This window comes from Elephantulus edwardii, unplaced genomic scaffold (genome assembly GCF_000299155.1).
Source record: "Elephantulus edwardii isolate Elephantulus edwardi_28Jun2011 unplaced genomic scaffold, EleEdw1.0 scaffold00077, whole genome shotgun sequence".
Lineage (NCBI taxonomy): Eukaryota > Metazoa > Chordata > Mammalia > Macroscelidea > Macroscelididae > Elephantulus > Elephantulus edwardii.
Window position 1 is genome coordinate 12,545,998 of NW_006399827.1, and position 17,276 is coordinate 12,563,273.

Below are 17,276 nucleotides of genomic sequence, written 5' to 3' on the forward strand. Positions count from 1 at the left end.
GGACCGGAAGAATCAGGAAAGATTGAAAGGAAATGTAGAGAACAATTCAAGTACGACCTCCCAGAGGATGATCTAGGAGGTCTGACACTGATCCAGAGGCCACTTCCGGGATCGCGTCCTATTTCCGCGACGGCGTCGCCTAAAGATGACGTTTCCGCGTCGCGTTATATAATGAGAGCGTTACGTGTATTTCGTCGAATTTGAGGCCTTTGTGGTCGTGTTTCGACGTGCTAGGGTCTGTACCAAAACTGATCTCCTTGTCTGTCCGTTTAAAAGCCACAGTTCTGTCAGTTACAGGCACAGTGGCGCCCTCCCCGCGGTTGTCGCCGACAGTGCACTCTGGCGTCTGTCTCAAAGCTCTGTTCAGCATCTTCTCTGGTAAAACTCCATTGTGGACGGACGAAACCTGCCCTCCTCGGCCCTCAAGCCTTCCACGTTCGCACACCCAAAAGCGGCTTTTCAGGCCCTGATCTGTCTTTAAATAAACTTCAACCCATAACCATTCCCTGTGCTTAAGGCCTACTTTACGAAGGTAAATAAACTCCAGCAGCTTCTGTTTACTCAACCAGCAAAATATGCCAGTATCCTTTTCTTTAGGTTGTAGTGGAAGAGGCGCCCCACCTACAACCTAACGTTTGATCCCATACTCACAATCTCAGTCTCGGAGACTACCCTCCCTGCTACTCCATTCCTTCTTGCCTGTCTCTCCAGTTTCCCTCCATAATGGCTTTTTGTCATCAGTGTTTTAAACATACTCCTTTTATCTTTTTTAAAAAGCAAAGCAACACCAAAACAAAACAAAACAAAACCCAATTCATCTCTTTCGTCAACTTTTAAAATAAACTTAATAACCAAGTCAAATCAAGTTACCTCCACTTGGGACTTGCTTCCAGTTTATTTCCCCTTACCTTCGTTTTTCCACCGAATGATTCACTTCATCTTCCATAATCTTTGTATTTGAATCCTTTGAACTTATTTCATCCTTGTCTTGACATCCCTTAACCTTTGGTAGTACTACACACCTTTTACTCAACTCTAAGGAACCTAACAACAACATCAAACCAGTACACAAGAAACAAAGAGATGTTCCTTTCTCTGAATAATCTTATGCTACAAATAGAACATTTAGCATGTGCATCCAAAAGCAAAGTCCAATCAAGAACAAACCATCACGTTGCAGCAATCAATAATAACTCACAACATAGAACATCTTCTTGGGTTCTGGTCAACTCATCTCATGCCATTCATGGCTAGATCCAAATGGGCATCAACAAACTGAGGAGTTCACACTTCTTGTGTTCCAGACAGACTTAGCCCCCACATGGAGCCAAGTCAACAAGCCAGCATGTTAGGTCAACAGTGCTAATGGAACATGTCCACACTCAGCCTGTCTCTTCATTGTTGCCTGCCACCTAATTCCATTCCAGTGGATCCAAGTGGTGACAACATGTGAGCACAGTCACTCATGGTTCCTTAGAAAGGGCTCCAATGGGTACCAACTTTACTCATCTATAAGCATACTGCTGTTGTTGTTTACCATACAGTCAGAATTGATCCAAAGCTGACCCTCAAAGCAGGTTTTCAGAAGCAGTTAATCATACAGGAAACTGTCCATCCTTCTCCCGTGAAGCAAGCTTATAGCCTTGAACTTCGTGCCTTTGGTATTGCAGCAGAGCTTCTTGCCACTAGGCTGCCAGAGCATATAAGCATAATACTATCTATTCTGCAGAGTTGTGAGAATTAAATAGTGTTTGTAAGTCTTCTCATGTGTTCTTGAGTTCAACAAATGAAAACAGTTCTATCTGCAATATTACCCACATTCACTCCTCCAGGGCTTCAACCTTAATGACACCAAAGATTTGAAGTTTCCAAAAGGCAATGGTGCTGTAGTTTTGTGGTGTGAAATATTTGAAGATAGAAGTCCTCTAATTCATTTTGACTCCTAGTGCCTGCATTTGATAAAGTAGAATTGCCCCATAGCATTTGATTGCCAGTCTTTCTCTCAGAGTAGCTAGGTTTCTTTGTAAATTCTGATTATTAATGGGTACTTGCTATTTCCCCTAATTTGGAGTTATGCCACATCAGTAAATAAAGGACCTTCATTGGATTGAAGCTTTCTTCTATCTACATCATTAAGGAAGACTCTAAAGAGGGAGCTGTGGTAGCATAGCCAGCAGGGAGTTGCCCTAACCCAAAGGCCACGACTCTCCGGCAGCTTCAGTCTACCAGAGGCTCCATGAGAGAACCATGACAGACTCCTCTCCTGTGATTTACAGCCCTGGAAGACCTACAGGAGGGTCACTTTTGTGTCAGTTCCAATTTGATGACAATGATTTTGAGTCTACTTTAGGCACATTCCTCCTTTCCAGTTGAATTTTTAATGCCTTCCAACTTGAAGACCTTATCTTTTCTATTATATCAGAGAAGATTCTCCCACTATTCATAACATTTTCAATGGCCCATTATTTCTGAGGTGAACAATCAGGCCGACTTCCTAGTCTGTCTTAATCTGGGAGCTCTGCTGAAGCCTATCAAGCACGAGTTTGCTGCCATGTGAAATACCAGTGGCACAACTTCCGTATTACAGCAACATGCAAATTGATCCAGTATGACAAACTGACAGATGAATGATGGCAGAACTGCTGGATGCATTCAAAAGCTCAATCTTTTGGTTAACAACCAAGCTCTTAACCATTGCACCATCAAGATGCTTTTCTTTTTCCTTCCTTCCTTCCTTCCTTCCCTCCCTCCTTCCTTCCTTTTTCTTGATAGAATTAAAACTGCAATATTGTGTTTACAGCCTTCAAGTTTAATCTTAAATTTAGAATTCCCTGAAGGTCTTTGTCTTAACTGAAGCCCTGAGGGATGGAGTGGGGGATGAATAATGTAAGAGTCCCATCAGTAGCCATTTAGAATATAAAGCAGAACCAGTATTTCAGGACAAGGATAAGATGAAAGTTTCTTGTCTTCTCCAGGTGACTAAGGAAGAAGGGCTATTTACTCTCAATTAGGCAAAAAAAAAAAAAGCTAGGCACTCGGATTTGAACCGGGGACCTTTTGATCTGCAGTCAAATGCTTTACCCCTGAGCTATACCCCCAAGGCCTATAAGGTTCTTCTGACTTGTCCATTTATGGTGACTCAATACAAACAGGTTCCACCCACACTGGAATTCCGGTGCGCTTGTGTTCTAAAGCTCCACCTTCTTTTGTATCTATCATTTACTTTGGCTTTTCTCCTGGTCACTAATAAATTGGGTGGGGGCACCTGCAAAGTGACAGCCTGAAAACTAGCTAAAGGAAATTATCATTGCATAATGTATTTCATTTCAGTCTCCAACTGTCAACAAGCATATCATCACCAGGTCAGAATCTGTGTGCTAAAAAGCATCATTTGATGTAACCTTGTTAACCTCTTGTCTTTTTATAAATTTAGAAAGAGAGGGGTAGTTATTTTGGGTAGGATAATCTAGTCTGGAAAAGCAAGAAATCTTAGGGCAGCCAGTGCCAATCTCTAAAGTTGCATAGCCTGCTGTATTCTTTTTTTTTTAGCCTGCTGTATTCTTGATGGGAATTGTAGCCAATGTCTGATCTGAATCCCTGTTGGGATCTGCAATGTGCTACTTGAAGGCTAAGAAGTAATGGTGGTTCTTAACATGATGATAGAAGGTAACTGAGACCCCTTCTTTCAAGCCTGGCAGTGTCTAGCACACAGTTTAAGGATTTAGTCCTGAGAAGTTCATTCACCTCTCACCTCATCTCTTCTTTATAGGATAGAGAAGCTGAGGCCAAACAACTAGCTCAATCCCCTCCCTCATTCAGGAAAAAAACTGCACACTTAGAGGTACAGATAACTTTTTTAATAGAAAATAATATTGAAAATCCATCTTAATGGCATTCTTAGATATTCATATTGAGGGTTGAAGAAATACTGTTAGAAGAGAGGGAATTGGGTGACCTCTCCAAAGACGGATGTGCGTTGGCGGAGGGCTGGGGTGTTCCGGCGGTAACCAAAATAACCATTGAATCCCTTGAACAGTTTCAGATCTGTATTGTAGTGATCATGCCCGGATACCTGCTCGAAGGAATGCCCTTGGGGAGAGAGACAAAGGCTTGAGCTTGTATTCAGACTCCTTTTTACTTTCTCAAAGAGGCTAAAGTCGGATGCCAACCCAACTAGAATCACTGTGGTCCCACATCTGAACCTTCAGTTCTTAAATGTCCTGAGCCTACTGCAGAAAAGGGATTTGAAAGTTCTGGGCTTCCTGAACTTGCCTTGCTCCAGAACTAAGAAAATCTCACAGTTGCCTCTAACCCATCTGGAGAAAATAGATGAAAACAATTTAGCCAAATGGTGCAAAGGAAAATATAACCAGCAATATGGCAGAAATAGGATCTCTCAACCCTCCTTTCTCCTTACTGCTAAATCAGGCCTGGAAAATGAGCAGAACCCAGCTTGCACAGAGCAACAAATGGAGCACTAGACTTGGAAAGAATGGAATTGGAATCCAAGCTCAGCTCCTGACAAATTATGTTAAATTCCTAAACCTAAATGTCCTTTTTTTGCCAGCTATAATCTACGGAAGAAGGTCAGTGCAGGAGTGGAAAGGCCCTGGATAAAATGGTTTGACACAGTGACTGTGGCAATGCGGACAGATGTGTCAGTGATGGTGAGATTGGCTTAGAATAGGGTAGAGTTCAGAGCTCTTTTTCACAGGGTTGTTATGAAACACAAAACAGTAACAATAACAATTTGGGGAAAGTGTCAGAGTGAAAAGCACCTGACAAAGAGTAACAATTAGGGAACACTGGCACTGTCTTCTCATGGATGAGAAGAAAAGTAGAGGATCCAAGTTCCTAGGTCTCTACCCCATTTCCAGACCTGTCTATCACCCTGCTGGTCTATCTGAACTTTGAGATGTAAACCACTCTTCCTTGGTTAACCATGGGATGAAGAGCTTCCTAGGTGGCACCGTGGTAAGGCTGTCAAGTGGAGGAGTACTTGCCTGCCCCTGCCCAGTTTCTCCTGTTGAGATATCTTTGTCCCGGCCCAAAGATGTGGAAATAATCCACTATCCAGCCATCCCTTCCTGTGCCACCATGATCCTGAGGGTGAGAGAAAACACAGAAGAGATGATCAGTCTTGGTGCTGAGAGGTGCACAGCACTAGGGAACTCAACTAGACATTAATTATACATATTGACTTCTGTCCTAGTCATGGAGAAGTCACCTCGTCTGGCAGTTCCTAAGTCAGACTCTGCTGCCAGATATACAGAGTACCAGTTCCCAGTCACTCACTAACAAGCTGCCAGGCAAATTGTCATTTCTATGGAAAATTACACAGCTTTAATAGGCCTCATTTTCTTCACTAATAAAGTGAGGGCTGCTGTGAGACTTAAAGAGGTTGTTCAGGTAAAGGGCCCAGCATTGTAATTAAAATCTTTTATTTGAATGCAAACAATCCTTACCATAAATAGCAGTTGTACAGATTTAAAAAATGCTTATAAAATTGAATGTGGAAAAATAAAAAAATATATTAAGGTTTCTAAATATTCAAGTTCTTCCCGTCTTACCCCAGATTCTGGCTTTTTGTGTATCATTATTTGAGTGACAATGGGTAATGGTATATGGTACACACAGATTGTGTGTCCACATTTATATGCTACACACAAATTCCTAAGACTACAAAGCACACCAAGGTTTGCTCACTGAGCAACTATAACCCCCAGTCTCTCTCCACAGCATTCACAAGCTGTCACTGTTGTTTGCCATCATGTTGATTTAGTCATAGAAACTTCAAGTGACAGGGTAGAAGTGCTTTACAGGCTTTTCATCACTGGTTAAGTGATGCCCTCCCAATCCAAAGGCATGGGTTCAAATCAATCAGCTCTCCACTGGAGTGCAATTCTGTGTTTCTGAAAAACTGCTGGAGGATTAGCTATGATTTGACTTGGAAGGTCCATAAGAACAACAACAATAAATTTTATGAAGGGAACCCTGAAAAAAAATTTAAAAGAAGGGAGCCCTCATAGCGCAGCCCACAAGTAAGTAGTTGAGGTGGAGCCTCTGGCGATTTTAACCCACCAGTGGCTTAATGGAAGAAAGATGAACACTTTCCTCCTCCTGCTATTTATAACCTCAGAAAACCAGTTAGAGGATCAAGTATGAGTTTACTGGGCACTGAGTTATGTTCAATCTTTAAGAAGCTGCTCACCAGGGTTCCAACCATCAATCTTTTAGTTAGCAGCAAATCACTGAATCATTAACATACAAATAATGATAGCAAAAAAATAATGCAATAAAAGCCCGGGAATCAACAAAGAACTGTCTCTCAATCCTACTGAAGAACTGAGCTAGCAAGTGCACCAACACTGTTGGAGAAAAGGCCTGAGGGAGGTGAACTAGGGGAGCATGCCTCCAGGACACAGGAGACAGCAGAGCACGTCATTCTATGACATCACTGGATAGAGGCGGCTGGTCTGGAGGATTGAGTTAGGCCACTTTGTGTGATGTCATACAGCTTTCGCGTTTTAGGGGAGCTGCTGTGTCATAGTTGTTGAAAGGGCGGGCCAGAGACGTCACAAAAGACAATGGAAACCAAATTTGGGGGGAGAAATGGGTTTTGATCCTTGTTTCTAAGTTTGACAAAAATTCAAATGAAAGGTAAATTTCTCAACTTCTAGGGAGAAAAGTTCATTCTGTGGGTTCGGGGTGGGGGTGGGGAGGCTCCATGGGAAAACTGAGATGAGAATGGCGACTCTCCGCTGGGAGAGGCCTAGAGTTCAGAATTTCATTACTGGAAGTTGCCCTTCCACCGAAGCTGTGGGCTGAGAACCTGAGCCTCCAGCACTCCTGTACCTGTTCAGTTTTCCGCAAAACGGGTGGAACCACCGGGCTCTGGAAGTAGCGGCGGGCGTGGGAGTCGAGCTGCGCATTGTACGGGGGAATCGCAGACCAGAGCTTGGGCCTCGTGCGCTCATAGGAGCGGGCCACAGTACTCACGGCCACGCCGTCCAAGATGAAGCCCTTCTCCAACCGCAGGAAACAGCAGTCTGAGTTCTGCATCTCAACCCCTGTGGTCTTTTAGGGCAAGTGAGCGCTCTGGGTTGGGGCTTTACTCTTAACCTGCACGAATTGTTCCGTGACGCCACTGAGGACCTTAGCGACACAAAGGGTATTGTCTTCACACCCCCCCACCTCCCCCCCCCCCCCCGACCCGGAGCTTAGGGGGTAAAGCAGGAGATGGACCAATAAAGGAGAAGTTTGTGTAATCAGGCTGATTCTGTAAAATGAGAAAGCTAACGTTCTCTTCCAGTTTCCCCCACTCCAGCTCTCCCTTGAAAAGCTGTGCTCATAAGGGATCAGTCTAGACAGCATCTACCTCCGTTAATTTTAAGTAGTAGGGACCTCTGGCATCCTAATAGGTAGAGTTGTGCTCAACGAAAAAGCAGCTGGTTTTAAACGCCACCAGCTACTCCTGGGGAAAAAAAAGATGTGCAATCTCCCACACTATAACCTCTGTAAACTCAAAAGCTAGGGTCAGCTAGTATTTTCAAGTTTGTTATAGATCCTCAAGTTGGAGCTGACCCATAGCTGATCCTCCAGCGAGGTTTTCAGAGGCAGTAAAACACTGGTGTGATTGCCCACCTTTCTCCCCTCCAGAGTGGCTGGTGGATTGGAACAATTTGCCTTTGGGATGGCAGCACACTTTCTTACATTTTCAATGGGAATGTGAAGTTCATATTCCCCAAATCCAGTAGTAGGAATTAAAACATAGATCTCCTGACTTCCATTATCAGTCCACTCCAGCACAAAAAGTATTTATATCCAGATGAGGATGGCACAGGATTGCACATGGATCTCAATGTTATGTGCCGTTGAGTTGCTTGTGATTCATAGCAACCCTAAGTACAACAGCTCTGAACCCTGAGATCTAAGCCAACCTTACTTTCTCTGACACATCTACACTCATTACCCCAGTCACTGAGTCATTCAATCTCATTGAGGATCTTCCTCTCTTACACTCCTTCCACCCTTCCAAGGACTAGTGATCCCTCTTTGCAATATGCCCAAGGTATATCAGGCAGAGCTTCAGAATCTGTGCCTCCAAGAACAGCTTGGTTTCACCCACTCCGGGATGAACCTATTTGTTCTCCTGGCAGCTCCAGGTATATTCAGTACTCTTCTCCAGCATCAATTCTCCTTCTACCATCCCTAGTCATTGTCCAGCTCTCTGATGTTTAGCAAGTAACTGGATAATTATGGCCTGGATCAAGCACGCCTTAGTCTCCAGACTGACACTGTTGCTCTCCGGTACTCTGGAGAGGTCCCTGACAGCAGATTTTCCCAGTGCAATTCGTCTTTTGAATCTCAAAACTCTTCACCATCTATCATGATGCTGCAAATCGGTCCAGTAGTGAGAATATTTTCTTGATGTTGAGCTACAATCCATATTCAAGGCTGCAATCGGCCTTCTGCAGTAAATGTCTCAAGCCCTACAGTTTAGGCAAGCAAGGATTTATCATCTGCATAGTGCAAGTCGTTGAAGTGTCTTTCTTCAATCCTGATGCCACATCCCTCCTCAGAGGACAACCTCATGGATGAACTGTTCTGCATATAGATTGAAAAGCTGTTCTGCATATAGATTGAAAAGGTTATGGAGACAGGACATATCCCTGGTGTACCCCACATCCGATTTTGAACCATACGATCCTTGCTCTGATGACTGCCTCCTGCTCAAAGTATAGGTTTTGCAGTGTTCTGAGATTTCCATTCTTCTCAGACACAATTTAATGTCATCATTGGGCCAATAGGCAACATCATGACAGATAGGTAAGATTGAAAATATCAGCTATTTAATCTTGCTTGATACCAACAGGAGGTAAGATGTGGCAAGTCTGCAATCAGAGACCTCTCCAAATTGAGGAGCAATGGTGGCAGTTTGAAGACTAAAATGCATCATGGTGTGTTTTTTTTTTAAATTAATTTTTATTATTTTTGGTGTGTGTACCATTAAACCGGATCTGACTGGTACAAGAGATTGTCCCTCCTTCTCCAGTAGAGAATCTGGCGGATTTGATCCTTCTCCAGTAGAGAATCTGGCAGATTTGAACCATGTGCCTCTGAGATTGCAGTGCAGCTTCTTGCCACTAGAGCTCCCTATACCATGGTCTTTTTCAGTCACTCACCACACATCTGAGAGTTGGACAATAAAAAAGGAAGACAGAATTGATTCCTCTGAGCCAGGGTATGATGTACTTAATATTCAATGGACTACCAAAAAGACATGTTTTGAAGCAGCCACTTGCTCCTTGGGAGGCAAAAATGACAAAGCTTCATCTCCTATACTCTGGGCCACGTTCTTAGGAGTGGATATTCTTTGGAATCTACCATGGCATTCCATGTTAGCACTATGATGGATCAACAGAGATTGAGGTTGTTAACAGTTACAACATACACGGCTCCAAAGTCAACACTCTTGGCACCAGCAGTTAAGAAATCAAAAGACCAACTGCATTGGGTAAATCTGTCAGAGACCTTTCCAGAGTGCGGAGTATCAATCGTCAGTCTAGAGACTTCTGATCCAGACCATGGGGTCTTCGCAATTGCTTGCTATGCATCAGAGCTGGATAATGACCAAGAACTGATGCCTCTTGAGTTGTAGTGCTGGAAGTCTTGAACACACCATGGACTGCCAAGAAAACATAGGTCTATCTTGGAGAGTATAACCAAGCTTCTTGGAGGCTGATTTTGAAGTTACATCTTAACATTCTTGGGCATATGGCCAGGAGAGACCAATCCTTGAAGGATTTCTCAGAAGACCCCAATGAGATGGACTGACAAAGTGACTAGGGAAATGAGAATTTTGTGTGTCAGAGTCAGGACAGGGCAGGCTTCAGAGCTGTTGTACACATGATCTCAGAGGTGCAGGAGGGAACCTAACATACCTTGGGAAGGGATATCATGCTTGGACAAGTAGGGCAAGAGAGGAAGACCCTCAATCATATTAACATGGTGATTGCAACAATAAGCCTAATGTCTCAAAGACAAGAATGGCACAGGATAGGACAAGGTTCAGATCTGCTGTTTCTAAGGTCTCAATGACACCGAACACGAAAACCTTCACCTATGATTTGTACCTTTTCCCAGACCCTGAACACGCTACTCATGCTTTGAAAGTAAAGTTGACAATCTCAACACAACCAAGCAAAATTTAGCATGGTAACCATCTACACTTTGTCATAGTTTACACTAGTGGCTTATCTTATCCCTTCTGATACTTTGACTTGAGAGAACTATAGTCCTAATTAAGAAAGCTCTAGTGGCTTAGTAGTAAAGAGTTGCACTGCCAACTCAAAGGCAGATAATTCCAATTCACCTGCTGCTGTGGTAGTTTCAGCTAAGAGTTGGTTCAGACCCCACAGCATATAACAATACTCATTGCTCAAAAAAATCTAACAAAAACCTCACTGTAGGAAGTTAACTGTGACCATCTTCCAGAAATTTACAAAGCAATTTAGTATCTGTAAAACCTAGTAGGTTTTACACATATTAACTCATTTAAGGAACCCTTAAATCCGGGAGTGTTTTCTCCCATATATCTGCCTCCTTCCCACATTACCCCTATCCAGTCATCTCTCAATGTCTACCTTTCATCAGGTTATTAAAGAAACCTGATATACAAATACTCTGGTGTACCTGTTTATCGGCTGGGAGATGAAAATAACAGAAGACTGACAAAGGGAAATAAAAGGAGACACTGGGACCAAGGTGAAACCCACGGCAAAACCCAAGGCCCCATTATATATAGAAAACATTCTATTATTATGAAGTTTCTCACTACACAGCAAGCAGTTATCTAAAAAAAAAACAACAAAAAAAACCCATTTCAGTATAGTTAGAGCCCCATAATAATTTGCCTAGAAAAGCCTAACACACAAGAAACTTACCTCAATTTTCTGAAAGTTCTCAAGGACAGTAGCTTCCAGTTTCTACAAGCTCTTCACAGCTGGCTCTTCTGAATACAACCTGTTTTTCTTGGGGACACTTCTGCATGCTTGCCCAGCAAGATGCTTGTGGCTAGCTTAGACTACACATGCAGATGGCCAACCACCACACAGGAGCCTTCAGAGACCCTCACATGCTGGATTTGTTGTTGTCTTTAAGGTTTAGATGGTTTCAAGCGTGACATGAAGAAATGAACAGAGGGCAAGCACTGGTAGCAAATAATGTTTTAATTGGGTGAACTTTTTTTTTACAAATACATTAGAGAATCATGCAATGCTGCCAGCATTGGATGCAATCCTGGGCCACAGGTCTGCACACTCCTTTGCAACTGGTCCAGTGATGGCAGAACCTGCATTAAGAGAAGGGAGAGGAGAATCGTAAGTCAGAGGGTCCATTATCTGTACTTAACAGTCAATCAATCTGAGACCTAATGAATGACATGCACTGCTCACCTTTCATCTCGCCTTTATTGTTTACTATGACTCCTGCATTATCTTCAAAATAAAGAAACACCCCATCTTTTCTCCGGTATGATTTTCGTTGTCGTATTACCACTGCTGGATGTACTAAGAGGGGGGAAAGGACAAGGTCATCATAATTTGTCAAATTCCAGTATCACTACAAAAGCCATTCAGACTTGTCCAGCTTTCCCCATTCCTTCCCTTGTTTGGACAAAATGTATGTACCTGTCTTTCATCTTCTAAAAGCACACAAAAAATAGGGCAAACATTAAATCATTTAAGGAAAAGACCCTACTCGTGTGAAGTAAAAACTAACTACATTTCTCCCAAATATTAAAAATGTACTCTTGGCAAGCTCTGGTGACCTAGTGGCAAAAAGGTGTACTGCAATCCCAGAGGTGCACAGTTCAAATCCACCAGATGCTCTCCTGGAGAAGGAGGAACAATCTCCAGATCTGATTTGATGGTACACACACACAATTTTTTTTTTTTAAATACTCTCTTCTGGAAAGAGAGCAACACAACAGCAGGAAACCTGCTAAGTACTTTCTCACCATTTCATCTAATGTTGCTATGTACCATCCAATCAGAACAAACTTACAGCTGATCTTCCATTGTCCATCTTTCTCCCATGGAGCAGCTGCTGATATGAACCGTGTGCCTTTGACTGGCAGCTCACATTCTACTCCTGTGATCAACTGGGGCTGACAGCAGATGCCCAACTATTAACCTTACTACATAACACTTCATCAGCCATGTTGGCAAGTAGTTAAAGCACTTGACTATTAAAAGTCAAGGTTAACAGTTTGAATCCTCCAACCCCTCTGTGGAAGAGATCTGGTAATCTGTTTACATAAAGATCCTAGTTTTGGGAACCCCTAGGGGCAGTTCCACTCTGTCCTTTGGGATCACTACGTATCTAAACAAACTTGACAGTAAATTTGACTTTCTTTTAGCTAGGTAACAGCAGGAGCCCTGGTGCTGCTATCCAAACCATCAGTAATTCAAAATACCATGCTCCATGACAGAAAAGATGTGACTTTAGGGCAGTGAATGTTTGCTTAGACAATAGTCTACTTTAGTATATAGCAAAAACTCCAAGAATACAAGCTTTATCTAAAAACTACTCCTCCCAATAAGGAATTCCTTCAAACCTGGAACAAATTTCACTTATTGTGGCTTAACTTCCAGCTAAACAATGGACTGATAAGGAGAGGCAAACCTTAAAATAATGAGTTATCTAAGTTCAGAATGGCAGTTTTTGCGCAAGGATAAAGCTCAGAAGGCAAGTGATAAGAGGATTACTGGAAATAATACAGGAAGAAGTACAATTATGGTGGAGACTAAATTATGTCATAAAATATAATTTGCAGGAATGGTTAAATGGAAAGCAAACTCCCACTCGTCACAGTATAAAAAAGTAAAACTTGTATCATTCTTCTTTTCCAGTGCTTCCAGGAGGCAAGGAACACAGAGTAAATAGCACTTAGAGAAAGTATTTTTCATATGTCTGAAATGTATGTACAACAACACATCTTTTATCTATTTATACCATTCAAAGCCAAGAATAAATGCTTTTTTTTAAAAAAAAAATTTTTTTGTGTGTACACCATCAAATCAGATCTGACTGGTACAGGAGACTTTCCCTCCTCCAGCAGAGTATCTGGTGGATTCGAACTGCTCACTCCTGGGATTGCAGTGCAGCTTCTTTTTAGAATCTATTTCTTCCTTTTTTGCAAAAGAAAACAAAAATTTAACAATATTCACTAATTGTACACCACTGTGATTTCATCCCTGCCTCTCCTCCCTGGTCTGCTCCCAACCCTCACCCCCTTGTATCCCCATACATTTCTCACACATTTTTTTAAAAAAAGGGGGAGAACACCCCAATAATCATTAGATTTCTTGTCTAGTTAAGAGGTAGTTGAAATTTACGATTTCACATATTTACAAAGACATATGAAAACTGCAGACAGCACTTGCTATTAACTTTTGGGAGCTTCCCTCTTTAGAAAAGAGACCTGGTGCACTTCCACACTTCCAATCAGATTACCAAAAATTCAGGCAATCCTAAAAAAATCAAATCCACGAGAAACAACAGGCAGGTCTTAGATCACAAGACTTTCATTCCTGACTTTACATTAGTATTATGTGTAACAGTATCAAAGAAAAACATTTCTAGATACAAGATATCTTTAACAAAGTACAGAAACAGTAATATTGTCTCACAAATTACAGCATTACAAAGTAGGGCCTATTATCACCATGGTATAGAACTCAAAATTTTACATGTGGCTTTACTGGTTTGTCCATGAGCTGTGTATGTCTGTTATTCCTCAATCAGTAACTGCCTGCACAGAATTTTGACAGCCTGCATTACACATTTCCCGAGACTGGCTAAGTAACATCCCATTCTAAATGTATACGTATTTATCACATTTTCAGGATTCATTAATCTTTGCATGTACTGATTATGGTTTTGATCACAGATTACACACTAAGTGGGAGGTTAATATTTATCAAGAGCTTGTGTTACATCTCACTAATCCTTTTAATTTTCAAAATGCAATCTAGGTTTGTTAAGTAGAGAAAGTCAGAAATCCAAGTCTTTGGGAGTTCAGTCCTACCTTTTCCCACATTTCTCTGCCTGTCTTACTTTTAGACCAAAAAATCACATCTTTCACGTGTTCTCTGGCCTGTGCCACCACTGAGACTAACAGCATATTCACCTGAATAGCTGCCATCTCATTCAAAAAGTGAATGTGGTTTGCTCTGCCCTTCTCTGACAGCTTCCCAGGCTACTGTTGTACCTGGCAAGTGTTCTAAGAGGAAAGTCCTCCCCAAGTACATCCTCATCCCAAACAATGTATTAAGTCTTCCAAGCATGTCAAACAATGGTCAGGGATTCTCTTGGAAAATTAACATTATTCCAGGGCAGGAACAGACCTGTCAGGTCCTAGTTAAACTATACGTTTGTTGTATAGAGTTGGAATCGACCCAGAGCTGACCCCTCGGAAGGTTTTCAGAGGCAGTTAATTGCACAGGAGGAGAAATGTCCATCCTTCTCTCATAGAGGCCTTGAACCATGTACCTTAGGGACTGCAGAGCAGCAACTTGCCACCAGAGCTTCCTAGTGATGCTATGCCACATCAAGCATCTGAAACTCTGAGGACACATATGTCACTACAAGGTCAAGTGCTCCTAAGCCTCCTCATTTTAATTCATCCTCTTGGTAAGTAAAGCTTTTCTGGGGTCATACCCCATAATCAAGCCAGGAACAACATTTGTTGTTTTCATTTTCATCAGAAGTTTAGAAGGCCATGTTGAACATTCAGAGCTGTCAGTCTGCTCAGCTCTTAAGCCATCTACCAATCAAAAAATAACATAGCAAAAAAAATGTGCAATGATTAATTTAAAAAAACCCTATAAACCATATATATTAGGCAATACATGTAGCCACACATGTAGTCAACAGATTAGACAAAAGGTCTTTTCTCCATCTATTTTGGAGAAATGCCCCTTCTCACTCTCTGGGATGTAGCTTTTCTAATAAAACTACCTTTAGAGAAAAGAAAAAGAATAGACAACACCCCCCATAGTTGTCACTCATGAAACTTTAAAGTGAAAATTAAATCGCTTCTTTTTGCTATATAAAAGGGGTAAAAGCCTTCATTTGCTCACCCGGAGATTAAGGAGGACTCAGTCACTTTACTTACCCTTCTTTCTGAGCTCTGGTTTTCCTTTCTTGACAGTGGCCATCACCATGTCACCCACACCAGCAGCAGGAAGTCTGTTAAGTCGTCCCTTGATCCCCTTCACAGAGATGATATATAGATTCTTGGCTCCTACAAAAGTTAATTTTTCCAGAGCATATTAAAGAGTATTTTATCTACTAGCAGCACTTCTCCCAAACCAAAGCTTTCACACCAGTTAATTCAGAAGGTATTATACCTTGTTACACCACCGATTGAAGCAAAACAACACAAGATGTTGCTGCTTCACCCAAAAGTAGTGTTTTTATTCTGCCCTTTCTTGACGGCTCAGTGGGTCACTGACAAAAGGCCCAGTGAGTGCTTTTAAAAAGGGGAGTGCAGAAGCTATGTCCAGGGCCTCACCTGTATTGTCAGCACAGTTGATCACAGCTCCTACCGGAAGACCCAGGGAAATCCGGAATTTTGCACCGGACGACCCACCACGTCCTATCAGAAAAAAAGAAACGAGAGCAGATTAACTGTCAAGAAACAATTCCAACTTCATCTCTTAAGTTACCCGCACAATGACACCTAATTAACTCGCTGCAGCTCCACCTCTGTCCAGGTGCCGTCTGACTATCACGGGACTCTATAGAGTCTTCACTCACCGACAATTTAAACCAAGATTAGGAAAGCCTGGAACGACCGAACCCTTGTTCAAACTTCTGCAGCACAGACAGGGAGTGCGCGGGTGGCCCGATCCGGGAAACTCAATTTAGCCTCATTACATCAGTGTTTTGCACGGGAGGCAGTGCCGGGTTTAGAATCATGTCGGGATCTGACCAAGTCAACGCTCTACAATGCTCTCGACACATCTCCCCGCGCCCCTTTCGGGGGTTCTCCCCAGTGCTCTCACAGGGCCCCGCTCCGCTCTCCCCGGCCCCGGGGAGAGCTCAGTGTCCCAGCTACCCAGGGCCGTCATTCCCGGTCGGGCCAACAGCCGCCGTGAGACAGATGGCCAAGGATACTCGAAAACCTAACGCTCACCTCGCTTCGACATCTTGGACGCCAGAAAAGAACGAAAAGGAAGCAGACACAAAGGAGCCTGGGATATAAATGTCTAAATCCCGCCTCCTTTTCAGGTCACGTGACTCAGAACCCGCCTCTCTCCCGGACGCAGCTTTATTACCTACTATGTCTGCGACCTTGACCTGTGCGGTATTTGGGTATTAGATGATGTCTTTATTATAATAGAGTTCCGGAATTATTTGTATACGCAGAAAGATTGTTACTTTATTGTGAATTTGATATAGCCCGGCATTTCTATAGCCACTAGAAACTCAGAACGATTAAACACATTATCTATCATGTCCTACAGAACCAGAGAGCAGGCCCTAGGAGAAGGAAGAACTTGTTTCATTAGTGTGTTAAAATTGACAAGTCCTATTGTACTGCTCCATCCTCATTCTTCATACGAAATTGTTAAGTGCCATCGAGTTGAGAACGCTCTGACAGAGGATGATGGGCATTCTCTTCCCGTGAGATTCACAGCCTCAGAAATCCAAAGGAGGAAGGTCAGCTATGAGTTGGGATCGACTTGACATTAATGAGTTTTTTTAGTTTGAGTAGTCTCACAACATACAGCAGAATATTTGATGCAGAATCCTTGCTAGGCCATACACCCACGTGGGTGGTAATTTTGTTCCATAAATTGAGAGATTTCTTGAGGTTATCTGTTTGCCATTGTTATTTTATGGTTTTGAAAATGTTATCTGAGCTAGGTTTTCAAAGGTCCCAGAATATTTTTTTTTCCTTCTATTTGGTTCTAGTTTAACCTGCAAATATTTAGTAGCTTCTATTGTCTTCCATTTTGTTAATGAGCAAAACTAAGTCCAGGTCTTCGACATAGAGTTCCACGAGGCTGTAGATCTTTAATAGAGTAGCTTCTAAACTCTGGAAGACCAACTTGGACCACGGTTTGTAGTGAGACTTTATTTTTTTATTTTATTTTTTTTAGAACATAATTCACTTTATTTGTTATAGAAAATCCACTAGGTGGTGGCCACAGCTGGAGCTTGAGTCCTCTGCACGGAGACTCTGGTGTGAGTCTTTACAAGAT

At 42.4% G+C, this 17,276-nt stretch overlaps 2 protein-coding genes across 2 annotated transcripts; both read right to left on the reverse strand.

The window, feature by feature from the left end:
- Positions 1-3,931: 3,931 nt before the first annotated feature.
- Positions 3,932-7,062, reverse strand: LOC102876614 (chromosome unknown open reading frame, human C17orf98). Its single transcript, XM_006889472.1, has 3 exons — positions 6,856-7,062; positions 5,004-5,103; positions 3,932-4,089 (listed from the first exon to the last, which is right to left on the reverse strand). Exons 1-3 carry the CDS (start codon positions 7,060-7,062, stop codon positions 3,932-3,934), a joined length of 465 nt encoding a protein of 154 aa, XP_006889534.1.
- A 4,208-nt stretch (positions 7,063-11,270) lies between these two features.
- RPL23 (ribosomal protein L23) lies at positions 11,271-16,217 on the reverse strand. The gene is made up of 5 exons (XM_006889370.1): positions 16,205-16,217; positions 15,581-15,664; positions 15,182-15,310; positions 11,457-11,570; positions 11,271-11,353 (listed from the first exon to the last, which is right to left on the reverse strand). The coding sequence occupies exons 1-5, from the start codon at positions 16,215-16,217 to the stop codon at positions 11,271-11,273; spliced, it is 423 nt and encodes a 140-aa protein (XP_006889432.1).
- Positions 16,218-17,276: the final 1,059 nt, after the last annotated feature.

Bases quoted from the DNA above. Each gene is read 5' to 3' on its own strand.
- LOC102876614 (XM_006889472.1), bottom strand. From the start codon at position 7,062: ATGCAGAACTCAGACTGCTGTTTCCTGCGGTTGGAGAAGGGCTTCATC. The intron at 5,104-6,855 runs GTACAGGAGTGC...TCTCACCCTCAG, and splicing joins TTTTGCGGAAAACTGAACAG to GATCATGGTGGCACAGGAAG. The intron at 4,090-5,003 runs GCAAGTACTCCT...TCTCTCCCCAAG, and splicing joins GAGAAACTGGGCAGGGGCAG to GGCATTCCTTCGAGCAGGTA.
- RPL23 (XM_006889370.1), bottom strand. The intron at 15,311-15,580 runs GTGAGGCCCTGG...TAACTTTTGTAG, and splicing joins CAACTGTGCTGACAATACAG to GAGCCAAGAATCTATATATC. The intron at 11,571-15,181 runs GTAAGTAAAGTG...CCCCCCTCTTAG, and splicing joins ACCAGAGCTCAGAAAGAAGG to TACATCCAGCAGTGGTAATA.